We start from the raw sequence: 22622 nt of genomic DNA, 5'->3' as shown, positions 1-22622 counted from the left end.
GATGTGGAGTATTTTTTTCATGTGCCTCTTGGCCATCTGTATGTCTTCTTTCAACAAGTGTCTATTTAGTTCTTCTGCCCATTTGTTTGCCTTTTGATGTTGGGCTCCATGAGTGTTTATATATTTTGGTCTAACTTTTTCTTTCTTCATGAGGGGCCCTAGTTGCAGCACATGGGATCTTCATTGCTTCATGCTGCATCTTTTGATGTGGCACGTGGGCTTAGCGCTTGTGGCACTGGGCTTAGTGCTTGTGGCACGTAGGCTTAGTGCTTGTGGCAGTGGGCTTAGTTGCTCTGCAGCATGTGAGGTCTTAGTTCCCCCACTGAGGATTGAACCCACGTCCCCTCCATTGCAAGGCAGATTCTTAACCACTGGACCATCAGGGAAGCCCTATTTGTGTATTTTGGAGACTAGTCCTTTGCTGCTTTGCTTGCAAGTATTTTCTCCCATTCTGAGGGATATCTTTTCTTGTTTGTGGTTTCCTTTACTGTGCAGAAGCTTGTAAATTTAATTAGGTCCCATTTATTAATTTTTGTTTTTATTTTCATTACTGTGTGAGGTACTTCAAAAAAGATCTTGCTGTGATTTATGTCAAAGAGTGTTTTCCCTAAGTTTTCCTCTAAGAGTCTTTTACAAGTTAGTATTACATTTTAGATCTTTAATCCATTTTAAGTTTATTTTTGAGTATCGTGTTAGGTAGTGTTTTTCTTGTTTTTTTTTAAGGTAGTGTTTTAATTTCATTCTGTCTGGTTTTCCCAGCCCTACTTATAGAAGAGACTTCTTTTCTCCAGTATATGTTCTTGCCTCTCTTGTCATAGACTCGGTGACCCATAGATGTGTAGGGTTATCACTGGGCTTTCTGTCCTGTGCCACTGATTTGTGTTTCTGTTTTTGTTTCAGTGCGATACTGTCTTGGTTACTGTAGCTTTGTACTATAGTCTGAGGGCGGGGAGCCTGATTCTTACAGCTCCATTTTTCTTTGTACTTTGCTGTAGCTCTTGGGAGTCTTTTTGCTTTCCATACAAATGGTAAATTTTTTTGTTCTAATTTTGTGAATTAATTTTGCCGGGAGAAATATCAATAACCTCAGATATGCAGATGACACCACCCTTATGCCGGAAAGTGAAGAGGAACTAAAAAGCCTCTTGATGAAAGTGAAAGAGGAGAGCGAAAAAGTTGACTTAAAGCTCAACATTCAGAAAACGAAGATCATGGCATCCGGTCCCATCACTTCATGGGAAATAGATAGGGAAACAGTGGAAACAGTGTCAGACTTTATATTTTTGGGCTCCAAAATCACTGCAGATGGTCATTGCAGCCATGAAATAAAAGACGCTTACTCCTTGGAAGAAAAGTTATGACCAACCTAGATAGTATATTCAAAAGCAGAGGCATTACTTTGCCGACTAAGGTCTGTCTAGTCAAGGCTATGGTTTTTCCTATGGTCATGTATGGATGTGAGAGTTGGACTGTGAAGAAGGCTGAGCGCCGAAGAATTGATGCTTTCGAACTGTGGTGTTGGAGAAGACTCTTGAGAGTCCCTTGGACTGCAAGGAGATCCAACCAGTCCATTCTGAAGGAGATCAGCCCTGGGATTTCTTTGGAAGGAATGATGCTAAAGCTGAAACTCCAGTACTTTGGCCACCTCATGCGAAGAGTTGACTCATTGGAAAAGACTGTGATGCTGGGAGGGATTTGGGGCAGGAGGAGAAGGGGACGACTGAGGATGAGATGGCTGGATGGCATCTCGATGGACGTGAGTCTGAGTGAACTCCAGGAGTTGGTGATGAACAGGGAGGCCTGGTGTGCTGCGATTCATGGGGTCACAAAGAGTCAGACACAACTGAGCGACTGAACTGAACTGAATTTTGTGAAAAATGCTGGTGGTCATGTGATAGGGATTGCATTGAATCTGTGGATTGCTTTGTGTACTTTAGTCATTTTCACAATATTGACTCTTCGCATCCAAGAACTTGATGTATCTCTCCACCTCTTTGTGTCATCTTTGATTTCTTTCATCGGTGTTTTATAGATTTCTGAGTATAGGTCTTTTGCCTCCTAAGGTATGTTTATTCCTAGGTATTTTATTTTTTTTCTTCCTATGGTAAACGAGGTTATTTCCTTAATTTCTCTTTCTGCTCGTTTGTTGTTAGTGCATAGGAATGCAAGAGGTTTCTGTGCATTAATTTTGTATCCTGCAACTTGAAGATTCATTGATTAGCTCTAGTAGTTTCTGGTTTCATCTGTAGGATTTTCTGTGTCTAGTACATCGTTACAAAAGTGACACTTTTACTTCCTCTTTTCCAATTAGTATTTCTTTTATTTTTCTTTTTGAGTGCTGTGTCTAGGACTTCCAAATCTGTGCTGAGTAGTAGTGGTGAGAGTGGACATCATTGCCCTGTTCCTACTCTTAGCAGAAGTGCTTTCAGCTTTTCACCTTTGAAAATGATGTTTGCTGTGGGTTTGCTTTATACAGCCTTTATTATGTTGAGGTAGATTCCTTCTGTGCCCATTTTCTGGAAAGGCTTTTTTTTTTTTTAAACCATGACTGGGTGTTGAATTTTGTTAGAATCTTTTTCTGCATCTACTGAGATGATCATCTGATTTTTAATTTATTAATATAGTGTATACATTGATTGATTTGTGTATATTCTTCAATTGCATCCCAGTTTTTCCTTGCATCCCTGGGATAAATCCCACTCAGTCAAGGTGTATGATCCTTTTAATGTGTTGTTGGATTCTGTTTGCTCGTATTTTGTTGAAAATTTTTGCATTTATGTTCATTAATGATGTTGGTCTATAATTTTTTATATGTGCTTTCTTGTCTGGTTTTGGTATCAGAGTGATGACTTTCATAGGACAAGTTTGGGCGTATTCCCCTCTCTGCAATTTTTGTTAAGAGTTTGATAGAATTTACCTGTGAAGCCACCTGATCCTGGACTTTGTTGGAAGATTTTAAATTGCACCTTCTATTGAATTACATGTGGTGGGATCTGTTCGTATTCTCTAATTCTTTCTGATTCAATCTTAGAAAGTTATACCTTTCCAAGCATTTGTCCATTTCTTCATGCTGTCCATTTTGTCCTCATAGAGTTGCTTGCAGTAGTTTTTATGATCTTTCATATTCCTACAGCGTCAGTTTTAATTTCTCTTGTTTCATGTCTAATTTTATTGATTTGAGTCCTATCCACACACACCCCCTCTTTTTTGTTTTTTTTTGGTAAATCTGGCTAAAGGTTTATCAATTTTATCTTCAATCAACTTTTAGTTTTATTAATCTTTGCTGTTGTTTTCTTCGTTGCTATTTCACACATTTCTGCCTTGGTCTTTATGATTTCTTTTTTTAATTTTTAAAAATTTTTGGCTGTACTGAGTCTTTGTTGCTGCACGAACTTTTTCTCTAGTTGTGGCAAGCAGGGGCTACTCTCTAGTTGTATCGTGGGGACTTCTCATTGATGTGGTTTCTTCTGTTGTGGAGTGTGAGCTCTAGGCATGCAGGCTTCAGTAGTTGCAGCACGTGGGCTCAGTAGTTGTGGCTTGCAGGCTCCTGAGCATACAGGCCCAGCAGTTGTGGAACACAGGCTTTGTTGCTCTGCAGCATGGGGGGTCTTCCCGTGTCTCTTGAATTGGCAGGCAGATTCTTTACCACTGAGCCACCTGGGAAGCCCCTATAATTTCTTTCTTTATGCTAACTTGAGGGGGATTGTTCTTTCTTTAGTCTCTTTAGGTGTAAGGTTTGGCTGTTTTGAGATATTTCTTCTTGATTCTTGAAGTGAGGTTGAATCACTGAGACAGCATTACCACTTACTAAAAAGGCAGATAGGCATTCCCTGGTGGCACAGTGGGTAAGAATCCACCTGCCAATGCACGGGATGTAAGTTCAGTCTCTGCTTCAGGAAGATCCCACAGGCTGTTAGAGCCACTAAGCCCATGCGCAGCAACAAGAGAAGCCAGTGCAATGAGAAACCCATGCAGAGCAGCTACAGAGTAGTCCCCGCTCTCTCCGACTAGGGAAAGGCCATACACAGCAGCAAAGACCTACACAAGCGAAAGTAAAAAAATAATTTTAAAAAAAAAAATTCGGTGAGGAGTTAAAATACTGTTGTTGTTTCGTCACTAAGTCGTGTCTGACTCGTTTGTGACCTCATAGAGTGTAGCCCACTAAGCTTCTCTGTCCATGGGATTTCCCAGGCAAGAAAGCCATTTCCTTCTCCAGGGGATCTTCTCAACCCAGGGATTGAGCTCACATCTTCTGTATCTCCTGCACTACGGGCAGAGTCTATACATGTAGGCAGAGGAGTTTTAACTCACTGTTTTATTTGTTTAATTCAGTGTTTTATTCACTGCTGTGAGAACCACAGTGCCCAGAGGACCCCGAGCCAACAAAGGCACGTGAGCGTGGAACCAATGAAGGTCCAGGAGAGGGCCATTTCTGTGTGTACCATCGTGTTGGGACAGGACTTCCCGCATCCTCCTAGTGGCGATCTGTTTCCTACTCAGAGGTTCCAGAACACTGGGTCGGTTCCAAGGTGACCCAGACTGAGAAGGAGACGTGAGCAAGAAAAGTCACTGTGCCTGCTTCACAGAGACAGATCTGAAGCACTAGGCTGCTGCACCTCGGAGTCCGATGGCGGCGGCCACACTGAGGGACCCGCATCAGGTAACCCTCGTCCTCTGGGCCCTCACCCCACCAGACACTAAAGCCCAGGGTGTGGGGCACCTGCTCACATGCCTGCAGCCCTGGGGTCCAGGCTGTGGGGTAGTCATAGGTCAGGCCCTGTGTCTGACAGACAGTGATGGCGTGTGGGAGAGGGTGATGGGCAGAAGGAGCCGCAAGTATAGCAGCTTGGAGGTTGGACTGAGCTGGGAGCATTCAGGAAACCTGTTTCTTTAGGGAACAGGGAATTAAAATGAAATGGCACCTGGACTGGCAGGCTCAGGGGTTATTTCTTCATTCTGAAAACCCTGGGGACTGTTGGAGAATTTCGGTGAAGGAGAAATGTGAAGTTTCCCAAGAGGTTCTTTAGATGGAAAACAAGCTTAAAAGGGTTGATAACAGTGAAACACAGGGAGATTGAGTCCTGTGGCTGAGGACTGAATCTCCCAGGGTTTAGGCAGCTGGAGGTCTCTCTGCTCCAGTGTGAGCAGAGCAGAGCCCGTGAAGCTCCACCCTGGTTGCCTGCCTCCACTTCTACCTTGTCGTTCCCACACAGCTGAAGCACTTTTGGAATCTTCACAGTAAGCGGAGGGTTCCCAGGGCTCACTGATTGCAACCCTGTCTGTGTGGTATCAGGGCCCTGGAGAAACATCAGGACAAGGCTGGAGGTTACTATATAGAAGTGTTCCCAATTCCAGAGATCAGTAAACTGAAGTGTTCACGGGCACACGTACCAGTATGTCCAAGATGCTTGAAGTTGAAGCCAGCCTGGCAGTATTCAGGGAAATGTCAGTCTCCTTCTGATGAGAATAGAGCAGGGAGGTAGGACTCAGACCTGGAATATGGGTATTGATTTTGGAGGTGGTAGGAATAAGGGGAGATTTGGACCATAAGATGGAGGTGACCTTACCTTACCCTGCCCAGCATGTTCCATCTTAGGTGGGAGGGTGAGAGGAGGCTGCCACACTAGTTCAGGTGGGATGTGTGTAAGACACAATTGTGGAGGTGAAGTTGTTGGATCTTTGTTCACTTGCTGAATCATGTCCGACTCTTTGCAACCCCATGACTGCAGCACACACTGTTTCCCTGTCCTTGACTGTCTCCTGGAGCTTGCTCAAACTCACGTCCATGGAGTCGGTGATGCTGTCCAACCATCTCATCTCTGTCACCCCCTTTTCCTGTTGCCTTTCCCAGCCTCAGGGTCTTTTCTAATGAGTTGACTCTTCACAGAAGAGGCCAAAGTGTTGGAGCTTCAGCTTCAGCATCAGTCCTTCCATTGAGTATTCAGGGCTGATTTCCTGGTTCCTTCAAACCAGGATGGACTGGTTTGATCTCCTTGCAGTCCAAGGGACTCTTGAGTCTTCTCCAACACCAGTTTGAAAGCATCAATTCTTTGCCACTCAGCCTTCTTTATGGTCCAATTCTCAAGCGACTACTGGAAAAACCATAGCTTTAGCTCTGTCTGTTGGCAAAGTGATGTCTCTCTTTTTACATATATTGCCTAGGTTTTTCATAGCTTTTCCTCCAAGGAGCAAGCAAGCATCATTTGATTTCATGCCTGCAGTCACTCTCTGCATTGATTTTGAAACAAAATCTCTGTTTCTATTGTTTTCTATTGTTTCCCGATCTGTTTGCCATAAAGTGATGGGACCAGATGCTATGATCTTTGTTTCTTGAATGTTGAGTTTTAAGCCAGCTTTTTCACTCTCCTCTTTCACTTTCATCAGGAGGCTCTTCAGTTCCTCTTTGCTTTCTGCCATAAGGGTGGTATCATCTGCATATCTGAGGTTACTGATATTTCTCCTGGCAAGCTTGATTCCAGGTTGTGCTTCATCCAGCCCAGCACTTTGCATGATGTATTCTGCATGTAAGTTAAATAAGCAGGGTGACAATATACAACCTTGACTCCTTTCCCAGTTTTTTTTGTTGTTGTTGTCTTAAAATTTTATTTGGCTGCATCTGTTCTTGGTTTGGACATGTGGGGTCTTTGCTGTGCTGCATCTGGTCTTGGTTGGACATGTGGGATCTTTGGTGTTGCAGTGAACCAGTTCAGGCTTAGTTGCTCCAAGGCATGTTGGCACACGGGATCTTAGTTTCCTGACCAGGGGTCAGCCCTGCACCCTTTGCATTGCAAGGCAGACTCTTAACCTCTGGACTATCAGGGAAGTCCCCCTTTCCCAGTTTTGAACCAGTCTGTTGTTCCATGTCCGGTTCAAACTGTTGCTTCTTGACCTGAATACAAATTTCTCAGGAGGCAGGTAAGGGGGTCTGGTATTCCCATCTCTTGAAGAATTTTCCAGTTTGTTGTGATCCACACAAAGGTGTTAGTGTAGTCCATGAAGCAGAAGTAGATTTTCTTTTTTTTTAATTCCCTTGCTTTTTTAGTGATCTAAGAGATGTTGGCAATTTGATCTTTGGTTCCCCTGCCTTTTCTAAATCCAACTTGTACATCTGGAAGCTCTCAGTTCACATACTGCAGTGAGTGCAAATTGTACAGTATTCGAATGTTCTTTGGCAGTACCTTTCTTTGGTATTGGAATGAAAACTGACCTTTTCCAATCCTGTGGCCACTGCTGACTTTTCCAAACAAATTTGCTGGAATATTGAGTGCAGCACTTTCACAGCATCATTTTTAGGATTTGAAACAGCCCAGCTGGAATTCCATCACCCCCACTAGCTTTGTTTGTAGTCATGCTTCTCTCAAAGGTCCACTTGACTTCGCATTGCAGGATAACCATCGTGGTTATCTGGGTCATTAGGGTCTTTCTTGTATAGTTCTTCTGTGTATTCCTGCCACGTCTTAATCTCTTCTGCTTCTGTTTGATCCATACTGTTTTCTGTCCTTTATTGTGCCCATCTTTGCATGAATTGTTCCCTTGGTATATCTAATTTTGTTGAAGAGATCTCTCTAGTCTTCCCCGTTCTATTGTTTGCCTCTGTTTCTTTGAAGGTTTTCTTATCTCTCCTTGCTGTTTCTCTCGAGTTCTGCATTCGGTAGGGTAAATCTTTCCTTTCTCCTTTGCCTTTTGCTTCTTTTCTCAGCTATTTATTTGTAAGGCCTCTTCACAGATGTTTTTGTCTTTATAGCTGAACATGGGGGTCTCCATTCACAGGGTGGAGCAGTCAGTGGAGGGAGTGGGAACAATTTCCAGTTAGGATAGCGGGAGTGTTGTTTTGGGCCATGTTTAAGAGCCTGATGTGTTTCAGAAAATATACAATGGAGGTATCCAGTTAGTTGGAGGTTATAAAAATGTAGAAATCTGAGACAGTTCAGCATTAGACCCACATAGGTGGTGACCACTGAGTGGAAGGAACTCAGTGTCACATTTAGGAAAGGGAATTCTCATCCTTGGTATTTTTACTCTCAGGTCAGAAAGAACAGGTTGAGTGTTAATTCTGCATCTCTTTCTGGGGCACCCGGTTGGAGGAGGTGGCATTTGTGGGAGGAAGGGACAGTGTAACAAGTGGCCAAGACTCCCAAGGGAAGAGTGGACTGTGGTGAATGCAGAGGCCCAGGAATAATTGGGGCAAAGGGACCCTGAGGCTGGAGCTGCTCTTGTTCAACATTTTCTTGACTCACAAGAACTTTGTGGTGAGTTTTCATGGAGCCCGATGTATTTCACTCACACTGCTAGATGAGTTTAGAGGTGAATGGGGACATTTGTGCCCATGTAATGGGCAGAATTACATCCCCTGAAGCTTTTAAGTTGAAGTGTTAACCCCCAGGACCTCAGAATGGAACTGTATTTGGAGGTAGATTTTTAAAGAGGTAATTAAGTTACAGTGAGGTTATTAGCACGAACTACTAGTGTCTTTGTAATAAGGAAGTTAGGACTCAGGTGTAGAGGAAAGACCATGGGAACTCACATGGAAAGTACCAGTGAGTTTTAATTCTTAATAAGCCAAAGATTGAGACTGCAAATGTTTCAATAAGGGTAGTAGGAAAGAGAAGGGCTCTGATAGTAGGGGACGTCAGTGCATGCATGCTCGGTTGTGTCTGACTCATTGCAACCCCATCCACTGTAGACTACAAGGTTCCTTTGTCCTTAGGATTTCCCAGGCAATATTACAGTTGGTAGTCATTCCCTTCTCCAGGGGCTCTTACCAGACCAGGGATCAAACCCATGTCTCCTGCATTGGCAGGCAGGTTCTTTACCACTGAGCCACCAGGGATCCCCAAAGGAGCATCAAGTGCAAACAAATTAGGAACAGGGCTATGGGATATCTTAAGATCCACACATGGTTCTGGGTGCCTGAGACTGAAGCACAGATCAGAGGCAGACAAGGGGGGCTGGATTTTAGGCTGCCTCAGATGGTTGGACTTCCTGGCTCAGACGGTAAAAGCATCTGCCTAAAATGAGGGAGACCCGGGTTCGATCCCTGGGTCGGGGAGATCCCCTGGAGAAGGAAATGGCAACCCACTCCAGTACTCTTGTCTGGAAAATCCCATGGACGGAGAAGCCTGGTAGGCTACAGTCTGTGGGGTCACAAAGAGACAAACACGACTGAGTGACTTCACTTTCAGATGGTTGGGTCTTGCACAGGGCTGTAGCAGTAGGGGGTTCTCTTTATCAAGGCCTCTTAAGCTGTGTAATGAATCAGAGAGACAGTTGGGACACCTGTGCCTGCAGATGAGAGATGTGCATGTGGAGAGATCATGGGAGCTGATGATTCCACATCCTCAGCATTGGACTGACAAGTACAGGTTGAGCCCATGTGATTGTATCTGGGAGGTACCCTCTGGGTTCCCCAGGGATGGGGCCTGGCTGGCAGGGGTTAGGCGCCCCCAGTGGGGCCTTGCACTTAGATGATATCTATTGGCCCACTTGCCTTTTACAGCTGAGGACGATACAGTGATTCCTGGGACCTGAAGAGAGACTGATATTAGTGGCACCAAGGTCCTGGGCAAATGTGGTCATTTGTGAGTCATAAGGCCTGGGGTGGTCCACTACATGGCGCTGAGCTTTGAATGTGGCTTGGGTGAACAGAAGAAGGTTGTGATGGCTGAGAGTGCAGCCCAGAAGTGGAGACGGCCATGTGTGTCTAAGAGCAGACATGTTCTGAATGCAGAGTCTGAGGCAAGGACCTGCCCCTACGTAATGAGGCCTCCAGAGAAAGATCTGGGGCTGCTGCAGCTCAGGAAGTCATGAGAAGTCCCTAGGAGTGTTTGAATCCTGTTTGAATTGGCAAAGCATACTCTGGATGTTTTTTGCCTGGTTGTGGTATAAGCCTAAAATTAAAGATTAAAACCTGTGTTTAAGTGCTGTGTTGTGAAACCATGAGGACTTCAGATGGCCTGAGTGCTGGTTCTTCTCACTCTGCTTCTACACATAAGGTCTCCTAACCCAACAGTCTTCTTTCTCACAGGGATTAAATGGACTTTCTGCTCATCCCTTCTCAGGTGGCTTCAGATCCCTGCCTGCCCCTGGAGGATCATTGTTCACTCTTTTCATTCATGTAGCTCCACTCTGGCTCTGTGAGTGTGTGGTTTCCTCATCTCCCAGACTGAGTAGATGATTAATAAATTGCTGTTGATCTCATCTGACCAACATTAGGTCTCAGGTCTCCTGTGTTTGGTCATCTCTATAACCATAGGACATGATCTCATCCTCCCCACTGGGATAAAGTAGGAGATGATTGAACTACCATAATTTATAGGGACGCCAAAGAGGCACTTACGCTATAGGGTGGCCAGATGGTGGCCTGAGACATGTGGCTGTGGTGTCTGGAGGTGTGAGGGATGTCCTATATTAAGAAGGGTGTGCATTTGCAGAAGGAGTAAGGCTCAGGGCCCCAGTGTGAGACATACGTGATTTGTCCACAAGTCAGGGACATTGTCTGAGAGCTGTACCATATCTTTTTGTCTATGTGCCTCCTCTTGATGACTTCTGGCCCCAGTGATCAGTGGGGCCATTTGCAGACAGTGGTCTGGTTTCATCTCCCCTGAATTAGAGAGAGGGTGGGCATGGGTATATGTGTCAGTGATGGGTTGTGGTCTTTGGGAGAGTTTGTGATTTCATCTTTTCCCCATCATGGCAGGGAAGTGTGACCTTTGAAGATGTGGTTGTGTACTTCTCCTGGGAGGAGTGGGGTCTCCTGGATGAGAATCAGAGATGCCTGTACCACGATGTGATGCTGGAGAACTTTGCGCTCGTGACCTCACTGGGTAAGGCCCTCACACCCACCCCAGTACCTTGTACTCAACTCTGCTCACTTCAGACACAGGTTCTGCCTCCTTTCCCCAATTGCCTGGCTAGTAGCTACTAAGGTCAACAGGGCTGGGCTAAGCTACCTCTTCATGAGCCTGCCACCTCTAACTGTGCTGCCAAAAAATCCAACCACTGTCCCACGCTGCTGTTCATAAAACTCATGCATAGCACTGAAATGTCACTCAGCCAAGGCTCTCATGAAGGGTGTTGGCAGAGAACTTGAACCAGATGTTTCTTTCTTTTCTGCACCCCTCTCCTTTACATTCTTTATCTTATGAGGCCTTCCTAATTCTTAAGACTTTCAGAGCCCCAGTACTGCATATCAACCTCATATTGAGAGCAGTCCAATGGGCTGTGCTGAGTCTTACACAGAATTGTGTAGAGGCTGCCCCCTCCACCACAGACGACAGGCATCTCACCCGCACGTCTGTGCTTTCAGGTTGTTGGTATGGAATGGAGGAGGCAGTGGCATTTTCTGTGGAGAGTGTTCCCGTAGAACAAACATCACGGGGCAAGACTGTAGTTCCATACCCATCCGTTGAGAAGACACAGCCCTGTGAGGGGTGTGTCAGGGCCAGGAGAGACGGTCTACAGCTGCCTGAGCACCAAGGCCTGCATCTTGAGCAAAACTCACAGCCCTGTGATGAGTATGAGAAGCAACCAAGGTTTAGCCCTGGCCTCCACCCAGAGCCCAGCAACGAGAAGCCATCCAGAAGGGACACAGACAAGGCCCGTGTGAGAAGTTACAGATTTCACGTATCAGCAAAGCCCTTCACTTGTGAGGAAGTGGGCAAGGATTTCCTGGCTATGCTGAACCTCCTCCAGCATCAGGCCACACTCAAAGGGACAAAGCCACAGAGCAGCTTTCAGTGTGCAGAGCCCTTTTTTGATGGAAAAAGTCAGTACAAGTGCAGTGAGTATGAGAAACTGTTTAGCTGTGAATACACACTTTTTCAGGATCAGCAGATTCTCACTAGAAAAAACTACCAGGACTGTGATGACTGTGAGAAACCTTTTAACCAAAGTTCCCTCCTTATCAATTGCCAGAGACCTGATAACACAGGAGCAAGGCCTTACGAGTGCAGCGAATGTGGGAAGTCCTTTAGCCAAAGCTACAGACTCATTCAGCACCACAGAAGTCACACTGCAGCACGGCCTTATAAGTGCAATGAATGTGGGAAAGCCTTTAGCTACAAATTAAGACTTGTGCAGCACCTACAGATTCACAGTAAAGTGAGGCCTTATGAGTGTGGCGAGTGTGGGAAATCCTTCAGCTACAGCTCTACTCTCATTAAACACCAGAGAGTTCACACTGGAGCCAGGCCTTATAAGTGTGGTGAGTGCGGGAATTCCTTTAGCCAAAGCTCCAATCTCATTCAACACCAGAAGATCCACAGTGGGGCAAGGCCTTATAAATGCACTGAATGTGGAAAATCCTTCAGCTACAAATGTAAACTTGTGCAGCACCTGCGCATTCACACTGGAGAGAGGCCTTATGAGTGTGGAGAATGTGGGAAATCCTTTAGCCACAGCTCCACCCTCAATCAACACCAGAGAATTCACACTGGAGCCAGACCTTACAAGTGTGATGAATGTGAGAAATCCTTCAGCCAAAAGTCCAATCTCATTCAGCACCGGAGAGTTCACACAGGAGAAAAGCCTTATGAATGTGGGGAATGTGGGAAATCCTTCAGTCAAAGCTCCCACATCATTCAACACAGAAAACTGCACACCAGATAACCTCACAAATGCAATGACTGTGAGAATACCAGTCACAGCCAATGTCTATATTCAACTAGAAAATTATGCAGCAGATTTGGAGAAACCATCTTAAAGGTCTAAGCCCAACAGGGAACATGGGTTTCTTTGTGAAGGGGCCATCTTCTAGAAGTTGAGCATTATACAGCTGAACATACACAGCAGAAACATTCCCTTTGAGTTTGTAGGTTGGTGGGGAGCTTTTAGGAACCTTTCTGCATATTTCACTGCTGGCTCTGTTTCCTCAGTTACATCCCTTCTGGTTTCTGTGGCAGAAGCCTCATCCCTAACCAGCCAGTAGTTTCCAGGTTCCAACACTTTGTATCAGTCCTGGCAGTTTGATCAGGGGAGGGAGATGTCTCATCTCTGTCCCATTCTTTACAGAACAGTATGAATAATTTTCAGGGTTACCTCATATTCCTTCCCCTCTGACAAATTAGGGCTCAATCCAATTTTAGTAAAGTGTGGGTAACATTGGCAGCAGTAGGCTTACCACCTTCCACTAGAGGTCCAGCTTGCATAGCTGCCAAAAGTCTCCTAGGAAAGAAGGCTTTAGTAAAGGGTCCTAATTTATGGCCTGGATGCAAGGAATTTGGTGGACCCAGAGGTCACCTGTAAGAAGCACCTCTGGTGCTTCTGTGAGAAGCATAGAAATCAGTTCCCTTTTCCCCAGTATTACACATAATCCTGAGCACTGTTGTGGAGAAGCTCCAGGTACTGCAAAAATCATGTGCCTTCAGGTCTCAAGCTGGGTTTTTTGGTGTTACTGAGCAGTTTCAAGGGTGAAGCCAGAAACTTCACACGGAAATGCTGGATGTGGTTATATGCACTGGAGGAGGCTCTGGCAATGAAAGGAAGTGCCTGTTGTAAAGGCACCTCCGCAAATGTCCCGGTGGCTGTGATGTGTTAGATGAGTGTGGACACTCCCATTATGTGTTCTTCCTTTAGTTGAGGTCAGTGTCAGAGCAAATAAAGCTTTGCTTATTCTCTTAACCTCTGGACTCTTCACCCTGAGCCTCATGCTGCACAGACAGTGACAGACGGGGGTGAAGCGAGATGCTGGAGCCCAGGGATATAGCTTTTGTGACCAGTTTCCTGCTGACTCAAAAACAGTCTTTACCAGTATATTTTTTCCCTGATGGAGGGCCTGCCAGGGAAAGACAGGTTTCTAAAGCTCTGGTTATGAAAAAAAAATTAGGAAAATTTCTATGTAAAACAAATTTCTACAAAGTTTTATTGAAATATAATTGATTAAAATTGTACAATATGATACTGTTTACTTGTACACCCATAAAACTATTAAAAAACATATCTACAACAAATAGTTTACTTGTTCCCTTTTTTTTTTTTTTTAAGCCACACTGCATAGCTTCTGGGATATCTCAACTCAACCAGAGGCTGATCTGGGGCTGTGGCAGTGAAGCCCAGGATTCTAGCCTCTAAGCTACCAGGATACTCACTTGTACCCTTTTAAAAACTCTCCCTTCTGCCCTTATAGCCACTATTGATTTTACTCTTTCACAGTAAATTAGCTTGTTTTATAAAATTTTATATTGTTGGAATCATTAAACTGTTCACTTTTAAAATGATATTGTGCTTTCTTCCCCATGCAGTTCACAATGTTGCTTATGCAAGTGACCATTTCACAGCTGAGTATTCCTCTATAGATGTACCCCAGTTTGCTTCCCCACCTAATTGGACATTGGCTTGTTCCCAGTTTTGGCTGTTACATCTTTGGAATGGGTGACGGGAGCTTCAGCTTTCTGAAGCTTTCACCTAGCTCCACTAGGCCCACTGTAATAGTGGATTGTAACACCTAACATCTCAGGACCACTCTAAGACAAAGAATCTTCATTGCTCCAAGTAACTTTCACACAAAATACAGTGCTGAGGTATCCCAAGCTGCTTGCAAAATACATCTTTAAATAAAAGCTTCTATGTTTCATAAGTTTCCTCCATCATTCCAGTAGAATTTACCACGTTCTAGATGTGGTTCATTTGGTCTCTCTGAAGCTGTTTAAACATACTGACTGCACCCAGGCCCCATGCTTGTAAGCTAGGTGTTTTGGAAGTTGCTGATGATTTATCCGTTTTACTATCCCCCACTCAGCATAGCGTGGAAAGCATTCAAGTACTTGTATGTGCCCCAGTGTAAGAAACCCTCCCTTCCAGTTTCCTGCACCCTAGTACACCCTTGAGTTCTGTAAACCTACTCAGGACAAGTGAAAACCATGAAACCCTAGAAACACCACCCTTGGAAACTAATAAAGACAGAGCTTCAAGTCTGTTCCCTTCCTTTCCCTTCACCACCTCGCTGTGGCAGGCCCCCAGGACACCCTCCACAGTCTCTCAATAATGTCTTGTTCCTCAAGTTTCCAATCAGATTTTGTTGAAGTTCTTCTTACAGTAAGAACTGTAGTAAGTTCTTCCTATAGTAAGAACCACAGGTACTGCACCTGGTGCAGGGGGGTGGCAGTAGGACTCAATGAAATGATAAGGTCTTGGAGTGAGTGCCTGGGCATCCCAGCCGAGAGCATCCATCACTGCTACCAGCGGCTGGGACCCACAGCACATAGTGAGCTGTCCAAAAAGTTCATTCAGGCTTCCGCATAACATCGTCATAGCAAAACCTAAACAAAGTTTTGTGCCAATTCAATATTACTAGCTCTTCAAAGGAGTAGAGAGAGAAAAATCCGGGTATCATTTTCGTGTGGTGTTAAAAAGTACCAAAAGTTACTTCGCTGTAAATAATCACTGTAATTACAATGTGAATTAAGACTTGGATGATGTCCCTGCACATTATCACAGGAAAAAGTCAAAACTTGTCATTTTTTGCCAGACATACTAAGTGAAACACCAAGGGAAAGAGAGTTGAGTGCTGATTTTGGCAAGACTTTTAAGGTCACTCTAGTAGTAAGGTGGACTTCCTTATAATGAGAATCCCGCCTAAGAATGGAAAAACTGCTTATGGACTCTACTGAAGTAAGTCACTTGTTTGGGAAAGTTGGAATTTTGAAAACGAAATTAAGAATTAATCCTTTGCACATCACAACAATTTGGGAAGGATACAGAAATAAGACAGAGCTTAACTCCAGCAAAGTACTTAAATGGGAAGGAAGGGGATTTGGGAAGAAAACACTTACGCTTTTAAGTGGCCTGGGGACTTAACTTTCTTGAGCTGCACCAGGTGTCAATTGCAGCACAGGGGGAATCTTCAGTCTTCGCTGTGGCATGCAGGATCTTTAGTTGCAGCATGTGGGATCTTAGTTCCCTGACCAGATATCAAACCCTGGCCCTCTGCATTGGGAGCATGAGGTCTTAGCCAGTGGACCACTGGGAAGTCCCCTCTCAAAACTTATCAACTTCCACAACAGGGAAAAAAAAAAAAAAAGCCAACTTAAAACCAGCCAAAACAGCAGTTGGAACATTAGAGAATGCATTTGTTGCTTTTGAACACATCTATTAGAATCACCGGGCTTCCCAGGTGGCACTAGACAACAAAGGAGACGTAAGAGATGCAGCTTCGATCCCTGGGTCACAAAGATCCCCTGTAGGAGGGCAAGGCAACCCACTGCAGTATTTGCTGGAGAATCCCATGGACAGAGGAGACTGGTGTGCTACACAATACATGAATTTGCAAAGAATCAGACACTACTGAAGTGACTTAGCACACACTACAGTCACCACTGTGTGCCACACATTAGTCCAAGCGTGTGGTGTGCAGAAGACAGAAAAACAAGGAGGCCTCTGTGGTTAATAGGTGAGGGAGGACTCTGACCTCACAACCTTGGGCTCCAGCTGCCTGCGTCCTGCAGTCCGCTCCGTGCGACTGTGTCCCTGCTGCTACTGGGAGGCTTGGGAGGCCAGGCTGGCAGCTCCCAGCGCTGCGTCCCCATGTCCATTCCATGCTTCCAGGGAGCAGCTCCAGCCAATGGGGTGTCCTCACTGGGCTCACTTGGCTTCCTGTGCTTCCTCCTGCCACGAGGCTGGGTCCCTTTACACCTGGGGAGCTGCAAGAAGCAGGAGGGATGGGCACTGGCCTCCCTCGCCCCATGACCTGGCCACCGTGTACCCTGGCCCCCTTGGCCTTTGCTTACTGTGCCTGCTGTGTCCCTGGCTGGCCGGCCTCCTCTGGATCATGTCCTTCAGTCACCTGCCATCATGACCTCGGTTTTTCTCCACAGTGACATCTTTGGATCACATGCGTTGGCCCTGCCCTATAGGGCCTCCTTTGTCACAGTGAAGTCTGTGCAAACCCTGAGGTGGGGGGCGGGGAGTCAGGAAGACAGAGAATGAAGAAAAGAATAGGATGGAAATTTCCAAGGAGAAAGGGTAGTTAAGTGTAATAAATAGTGCAGGGGTGTGGGTTATAAGTTATATAAACTAAAAACGGGTAAGAGCATACTCCAGTCTAGATGTGACGAAAGGGCAGGCATGAGATTTAGGGGATGAGAGGAAACACCACTGAAACGTCTGAGGCCAGAGTACACTTTCAATACTTGGGGGGAAAGTCTCAGGGCAGTGCAGAGGTGTCGCCAGGCCACAGGTAAGCCCCAGCCCCTTCGCGGTAGGTGTGGACACACCGCCAGGGGAGGGGCACGCCCTAGAGCCCACGCAGTGAGTTGCCTTCCTCATCCATGCACCGGAAGTCCCCTCGCCAAATACCAAGACAAATTCTGTGGGCGGAGGACCCCCTCACTGGCACATCCCCAGCGGATGCCAACATGCAAAGAGGCCCAGCTCTGAGCCGTCACAAGGTTTGAAACCCCGTGGGCCGCACCGTCTCAGGAGCGAACCAAACAGCCCCCCGGGCTCCAGGGGGTCACTGCCTCCCCGGAGGCGCGGGGCCCAGGAGGCCCAGCGCCCGGAGTCGTGGCTGCGGGGGACGGAGTCCACGGACCGGGACCGGCGAGTCTGCAGCCCGGCTCGCCGCGGGCCTCCAGCCAGGCCTGGCCTGGTTCCCACCTCTGCTCCCGGGAAACCCTCTCCCGCTCCCTGCGGCGTCTGGAGCGGCTCCGGTGGAGGCTGGTCGATCGGCGGGCGGCTCCACACCCAGGCCTGGACTGAGGGGCCGGTCTCGGCCTCCGCCCCGGGAAGCTGCCGGCACAGCCTCGGAGAGGGGAGGAGGCCCGCCGCCCAGCAACAGCCAGCCGATTCGCCCGCCCCGGCGTCCTGCGGGCGTCGGCCCCAGCCAGAGACAGGGCGGCCGCCGCGGTGAAAGCACCGGCCACGGCGCAGACCAGCGCTCGGCGACGAGGGGCCCAACCCTGCCGCTTCGCAGAGAAGACAGAAGGAAGCGAGTATTTACTAAGAGGAGAGAGGACCGGGCGCGCGGACAAACACTCCGGCCGACTGAGGGAAACGCAGTCGCTGAGTCGGACCCTCGTGGCAGTTTGGCTGACTGAACTGGGGCGTGGCTTCCGGGTTTCCTTCGGCGGGTCTTTTTGATTTGCCTGCTTCACAGGCCGCAGTGGGTGCATCTCAGGATTCTCCCGGATGTGCGCGCTCAGCCAGGACCGGTTCCAGCCAAGAGGCCGGTGGGCAGCCTGGCATTAGTTAACGTCACTCCCCTTGACTTCCAAGGAGACTTTCTGTGCACATGTGGTCAGGCCTCCTGAGAAATCTGTGGTCTGGGCAGGGCCCAGCCTCCTCCCTAAGTTGTCCGGCTAGTCTCATCTTGAGTTTCAGTCCGCAGGGAGTGAATCTCGAATGCTTACCTGGGACCCACCGCCTGAACCACCCCCAGCCCCACCTTTTCCATGGGAAAATTCTCTTCCATAGAACCGGTCCCTGGTGCCACGAAGGCTGGGGACCGCTGCTGTAGAGGGAAGGGACGATATGAAAGAGGCTGTCAGGTGGCGCCCGACAACCGGCAGGAACGTCAATGGGACAGACCCAGGTCCTGGCGCAGTGGGGGCGCACCGCGGGCACTGGGGATCCCTGGCCTCCTCCGGGCCCACCTCAGCCCTGGACCCTCAGGCGGGCTGCCCAGAGTGGGACCAGAGAGTTCCCAGGCTCCCCAAAGGGCTTAAATAAACTCTGCCGCAGGCAGTGTACAGCTAACAGCTTCCAAGGGGGCTTCCCTGGTGGTCTAGTGATAGAGTCTGCCTGCCAGTGCAGAGAACAAGGCTTGGACTCCTCGTCCAGGAAGACACCACAGGGCAACTAAGCACAATGAGGCACCAGCTACTGACCAGATGTGCTGCAACTACGGAAGCCCCCTGGGCTGGAGCTCATGCTCTGCAACAAGAGAAGCCACAGCATTGAGAAGCCCTCACTCTAGCATGAAGGGTAACTAAGTTCCATCACAGCCAAAAAGTAAAATAAAAATAAAGAAATAGATCCTGATTTTTTAAAAAAGCATATAAGGATGCACAGAAAACAATGAATTAATGGTTTCATTTGTGGGAAGGTGAGGTTTGTTTACTTTGGCAGAGCCACGTGACTTGCAGGATCTTCGTTTCCCAACCAGGAACTGAATCCATGTCTTCAGCAGTAAAAGCACCGCATCCTAACCACTGAACTACCGGGGATCTCCTGGTGAATGTTTGAATTCTATCATTTTGAGCAGAGGTTTTCTGTTTTTTTGGTTGTGCTGGTTTTCCTTGCTGCACACAGGCTTCTCTAGTTGTAGTTTTCCACTTTAGAGGAAAAAAAAATCCCAAGAGAAAAACTGGGGCTCTAGGGTCAGCTGTGCATGCGTGCTGTCACTTCAGTCATGTCCAAGTCTTTGCAGCCCTATAGAATGTAGCCCACCAGGCTCCTCTGTCCATAGGATTCTCCAGGCAAGAATACTGGAGTGGGTTGCCATTTCCTCCTTGAGGGGATCTTCCTGACCCAGGGACAGACTCCTGCATCACAGGCGGATTCTTTACCACTGGGCCACCGGAGAAGCCCAGGGTCAGGTACAGTGATTTTAAAATTTGACACCAGAAGTGTGATCCATAAAAAGAAATGGAGACACTGAAAGCTGTCAAAATAAAAAACCTACACTTTGAAGCACCTTGTGAAGAGGATGAAAGGACCAAGGACAGAGGCCAGGAGAGAAAATATGTGCAAACCACACGTCAGATACAAATATGAAAAATTCTCAAAACATCATGGTATTATCCTTAAAAAAATCCAAATATACAATAGACAAAATACACAATATATTTTACCCAAGAGAAGGAGATACCATTAAATGGCAAATAAGCATATGAAAAGATATGAGGCATTTCCTGGGAATGCAAATGAAAATCGTAGGGATATATCTAGGCAGATCCCTCAGAACGCCTCAAAGAAAATAGAGAACAGTAGCAAAATGATGAGGAGGTCAAGGGAAAATCCAGTCATTCATCTGAGTGGTGATGTAAAGCGGAACAGCCACTGTGGAAAACAGTGTTGGCTTACAAACACAAACAACAAAAAACTTTCCAAGTATCATAAAATCCAGAAACTCAACCCCAGAAAAATTAAAATAGACCGTGTAGTAAATGATTGACTCAGCAGGTCTACAATGTTCAAAACCTGGGCACATTCCAAACAAACGTCTGGCCTTGCCTGGCACCCAGGAAGCCCTTGGAATACCTGATGAGGGTTCTTGTATAGTTGAGGTTAATAACTTGCAGGGCCTTGGGCCATGGGCCATGGGGTAGCAATTTCGCCTGCAGGAAAGAAGTCAGCTTTGTGGGATCATGTGAGTTCTCCTAGGGAGTGAGGCATCAAACAAGAGGGTGGTCTGGAGGAGTCCCCTCAATCCCTCCTCAACAAATAACATTTATAGTCTCCCAAAATCTTGAACTTGCCTGGCCTTAGCACCTCTTGTTCATCAGAGTGCCAAACTGGAAACAAACATGGATTCCTTCAAGGAATGAGTAGTTAAATAAATTAGTTGGTGGCAGGGGTAGCTGTGAAGTCAAGTGGGCCTTAGGAAGCATTACTAGGAACAAAGCTAGTGGAGGTGACGGAATTCCAGGTGAGCTATTGCAAATCCTAAGATGCTGCTGTATTAAGTGCTACACCCAATATTGTCCGCCAGAAGCCGGACACAACTTAGTGACTGAACAACAACACAAGGGGGTTGTTGAGGAACTAGAAGTGTTTGGAGATACAAATGGAAGGGAGAATGGACAGGACTGGGCAATGGGTTGTCTGTATCATGTGGAAATACAGGTTGAGGGAACGCTTCCAGGGTCTAGAACAGTCACTAGGTGCAGAGTGGCGGAATCCATTCAGACACGGCTCAGCCTGTGGCCCATCCAGAAAGGGCCCATTCTTTCATGAATGCTCCCGTGGACACATAAGCACTTAATACAATGTGTATGCCCGCCCTCCTCCTGTTAACCTGCCTTTTGTCAGCGTCAACTTTGGGCCCAGCCATAGACACTAAGAGGGGAGAGAATTGTTCCTTCCCTGCAGCTGTTAGGAAGTCCAGTACAATGGTAGACGGCAAGTGAGCACTGTGATCTTCACCAAGTAAGTCGCTGGTGTCAATGGCAAGAGAGAGCAGTGTTGGGAGCGATATGGGGATTTTAGGTGAAGATACTGAAAGCATGTGTGTTGAAAGAAGTGTTCACAAAAGGTCGACTCTGTGTTGCATTTTTTAAAGAGTTTAGGTTCACAGTAAAATTTAGAGAGTCCAGAATGCCCCCTCCTCTGCCGCTGCAAGTCCTTGCCTAACCCCACTCCCCACAAACAAGAACCAGAGAGGGAGAAACTCAGAGCCTTCTCCTTTGCCACTCTTCTACCAATAATTCCACACCAGTGAGTTGTCTGTAAGCATCAGAATTCCCCCTTTAAAATAGAACACTTCTCTCTCTTTTTTTTTTTTAAACCTATTTCTTTTTATTTATTTACTTGGCCATGTCAGGTCTTACTTGTGGCATGTGGGATCTGTTCCCCGACAAGGGATTGAACCTGGAACCTGGGGCTCCTGCACTGGGAGCATGGAATCTTAGTCACTGGACCATCAAGCAAAAAGAGGGAAAGTGAAGGTTAGAAAAACATGGAGATTAGTTATAGATACTGGGACTCCACCACAAGGGACTGACTGACTCTAAGGTCAGACTCTAAGGGACTGACTCTGAAAGACTTCTGAATGTGTATGGCTGATTTGATATGCAGGTCGTTTTGAATTTACACTACCATCTAGACACTTCTGAATGTCACACACTCCCTCCTCCCCACTGAAAAGGAAGATGAATAAACATGACTGAACCCCACAAATGGCACCACTGAATGAAGATGGGTGCTCTCTTTGTGCCAACTGTGACTGAGTTGTGATACCAGGGTGTTTTATTTTTTATTTTTATGCTGAGCTACACAGCTTGTGTGATCTTAGTTCCCCGACCAGGGATTGAACCTGGGTCCTGGTGGGGAAAATGTTGAAACTTAACCACTGAACCACCAGGGAATTCCCACTAGAGCTGTTTTAAAGATTGATTTAATAGTTTTAACACAAGAAGAATGCAGATGTACTTAATGCCACTTACAAATAGCAAAGTAATGTTATGTGATACATATTTTTAACTACAATTCAAAACAAAACACCATCTCCCTGACTCGGACTAAGGGAATTTCTGGGTCTGCTGGAGAGGGTCATAGGCAATATGGAAAACCAGGGTCAGCAATTCAAAATATTTTCCTCTTCGTAAGGTGAATAAAAATTATAAATGTTAGTAGTTGTAGGTGCTGTAATTTAAGAAGGAAAAGGCAGGGATTCATTTGAGCATTTAAAAGCATAATCCCAGCTTCTGTGGCTTACTGTAAAGAATTCTCCTGCCAATGCAGGAGCCACAGGAGACCCAGGTTTGATGCCTGGGTTGGGAAGATTCCCTGGAGAAGGAAATGGCAACCCACTGCAGTGTTCTTGCCTGGGAAATTCCATGGACAGAGGAGTCTGTGGGGTCACAAAGAGTCAGACTCAACTGAGCACGCACGCATTGTAAAAGAATGGTCTGTTTTATAATTGGTGGCATCTTAGCTTTGGTTTAAAAAACAAAAAGACAGTTGAGCCA

At 46.5% G+C, this 22622-nt stretch overlaps 1 protein-coding gene and 1 long non-coding RNA gene across 6 annotated transcripts in view; one reads left to right on the top strand and one right to left on the bottom strand.

Moving 5' to 3' along the window:
- The window catches only part of LOC138418330 (zinc finger protein 154-like), a 49426-nt gene extending 35480 nt beyond the window's left edge, over positions 1-13946 (top strand). For 4 of the 5 annotated variants that reach the window (XM_069549532.1, XM_069549530.1, XM_069549531.1 and 1 more), the window contains exons 3-5: positions 4333-4660; positions 10697-10823; positions 11306-13946. In XM_069549532.1, the coding sequence (XP_069405633.1) occupies positions 4628-4660; positions 10697-10823; positions 11306-12606 (1461 nt within the window). In that variant the 5' untranslated portion in view covers positions 4333-4627 and the 3' untranslated portion in view covers positions 12607-13946. The remainder of the gene's footprint in view (positions 1-4332; positions 4661-10696; positions 10824-11305) is intronic. The other variant, XM_069549534.1, reaches the window with a different exon arrangement.
- On the bottom strand, positions 13836-19393 carry LOC138418331 (uncharacterized). The gene is made up of 2 exons (XR_011248510.1): positions 16722-19393; positions 13836-16634 (listed from the first exon to the last, which is right to left on the bottom strand). It is a non-coding gene; the product is annotated as an uncharacterized lncRNA (long non-coding RNA).
- Between the last annotated feature and the right edge of the window lie 3229 nt (positions 19394-22622).

Source organism: Ovis canadensis, chromosome 14 (assembly GCF_042477335.2).
Source record: "Ovis canadensis isolate MfBH-ARS-UI-01 breed Bighorn chromosome 14, ARS-UI_OviCan_v2, whole genome shotgun sequence".
Taxonomy (NCBI): domain Eukaryota; kingdom Metazoa; phylum Chordata; class Mammalia; order Artiodactyla; family Bovidae; genus Ovis; species Ovis canadensis.
This window is presented reverse-complemented; position numbering and strand designations above follow the sequence as displayed.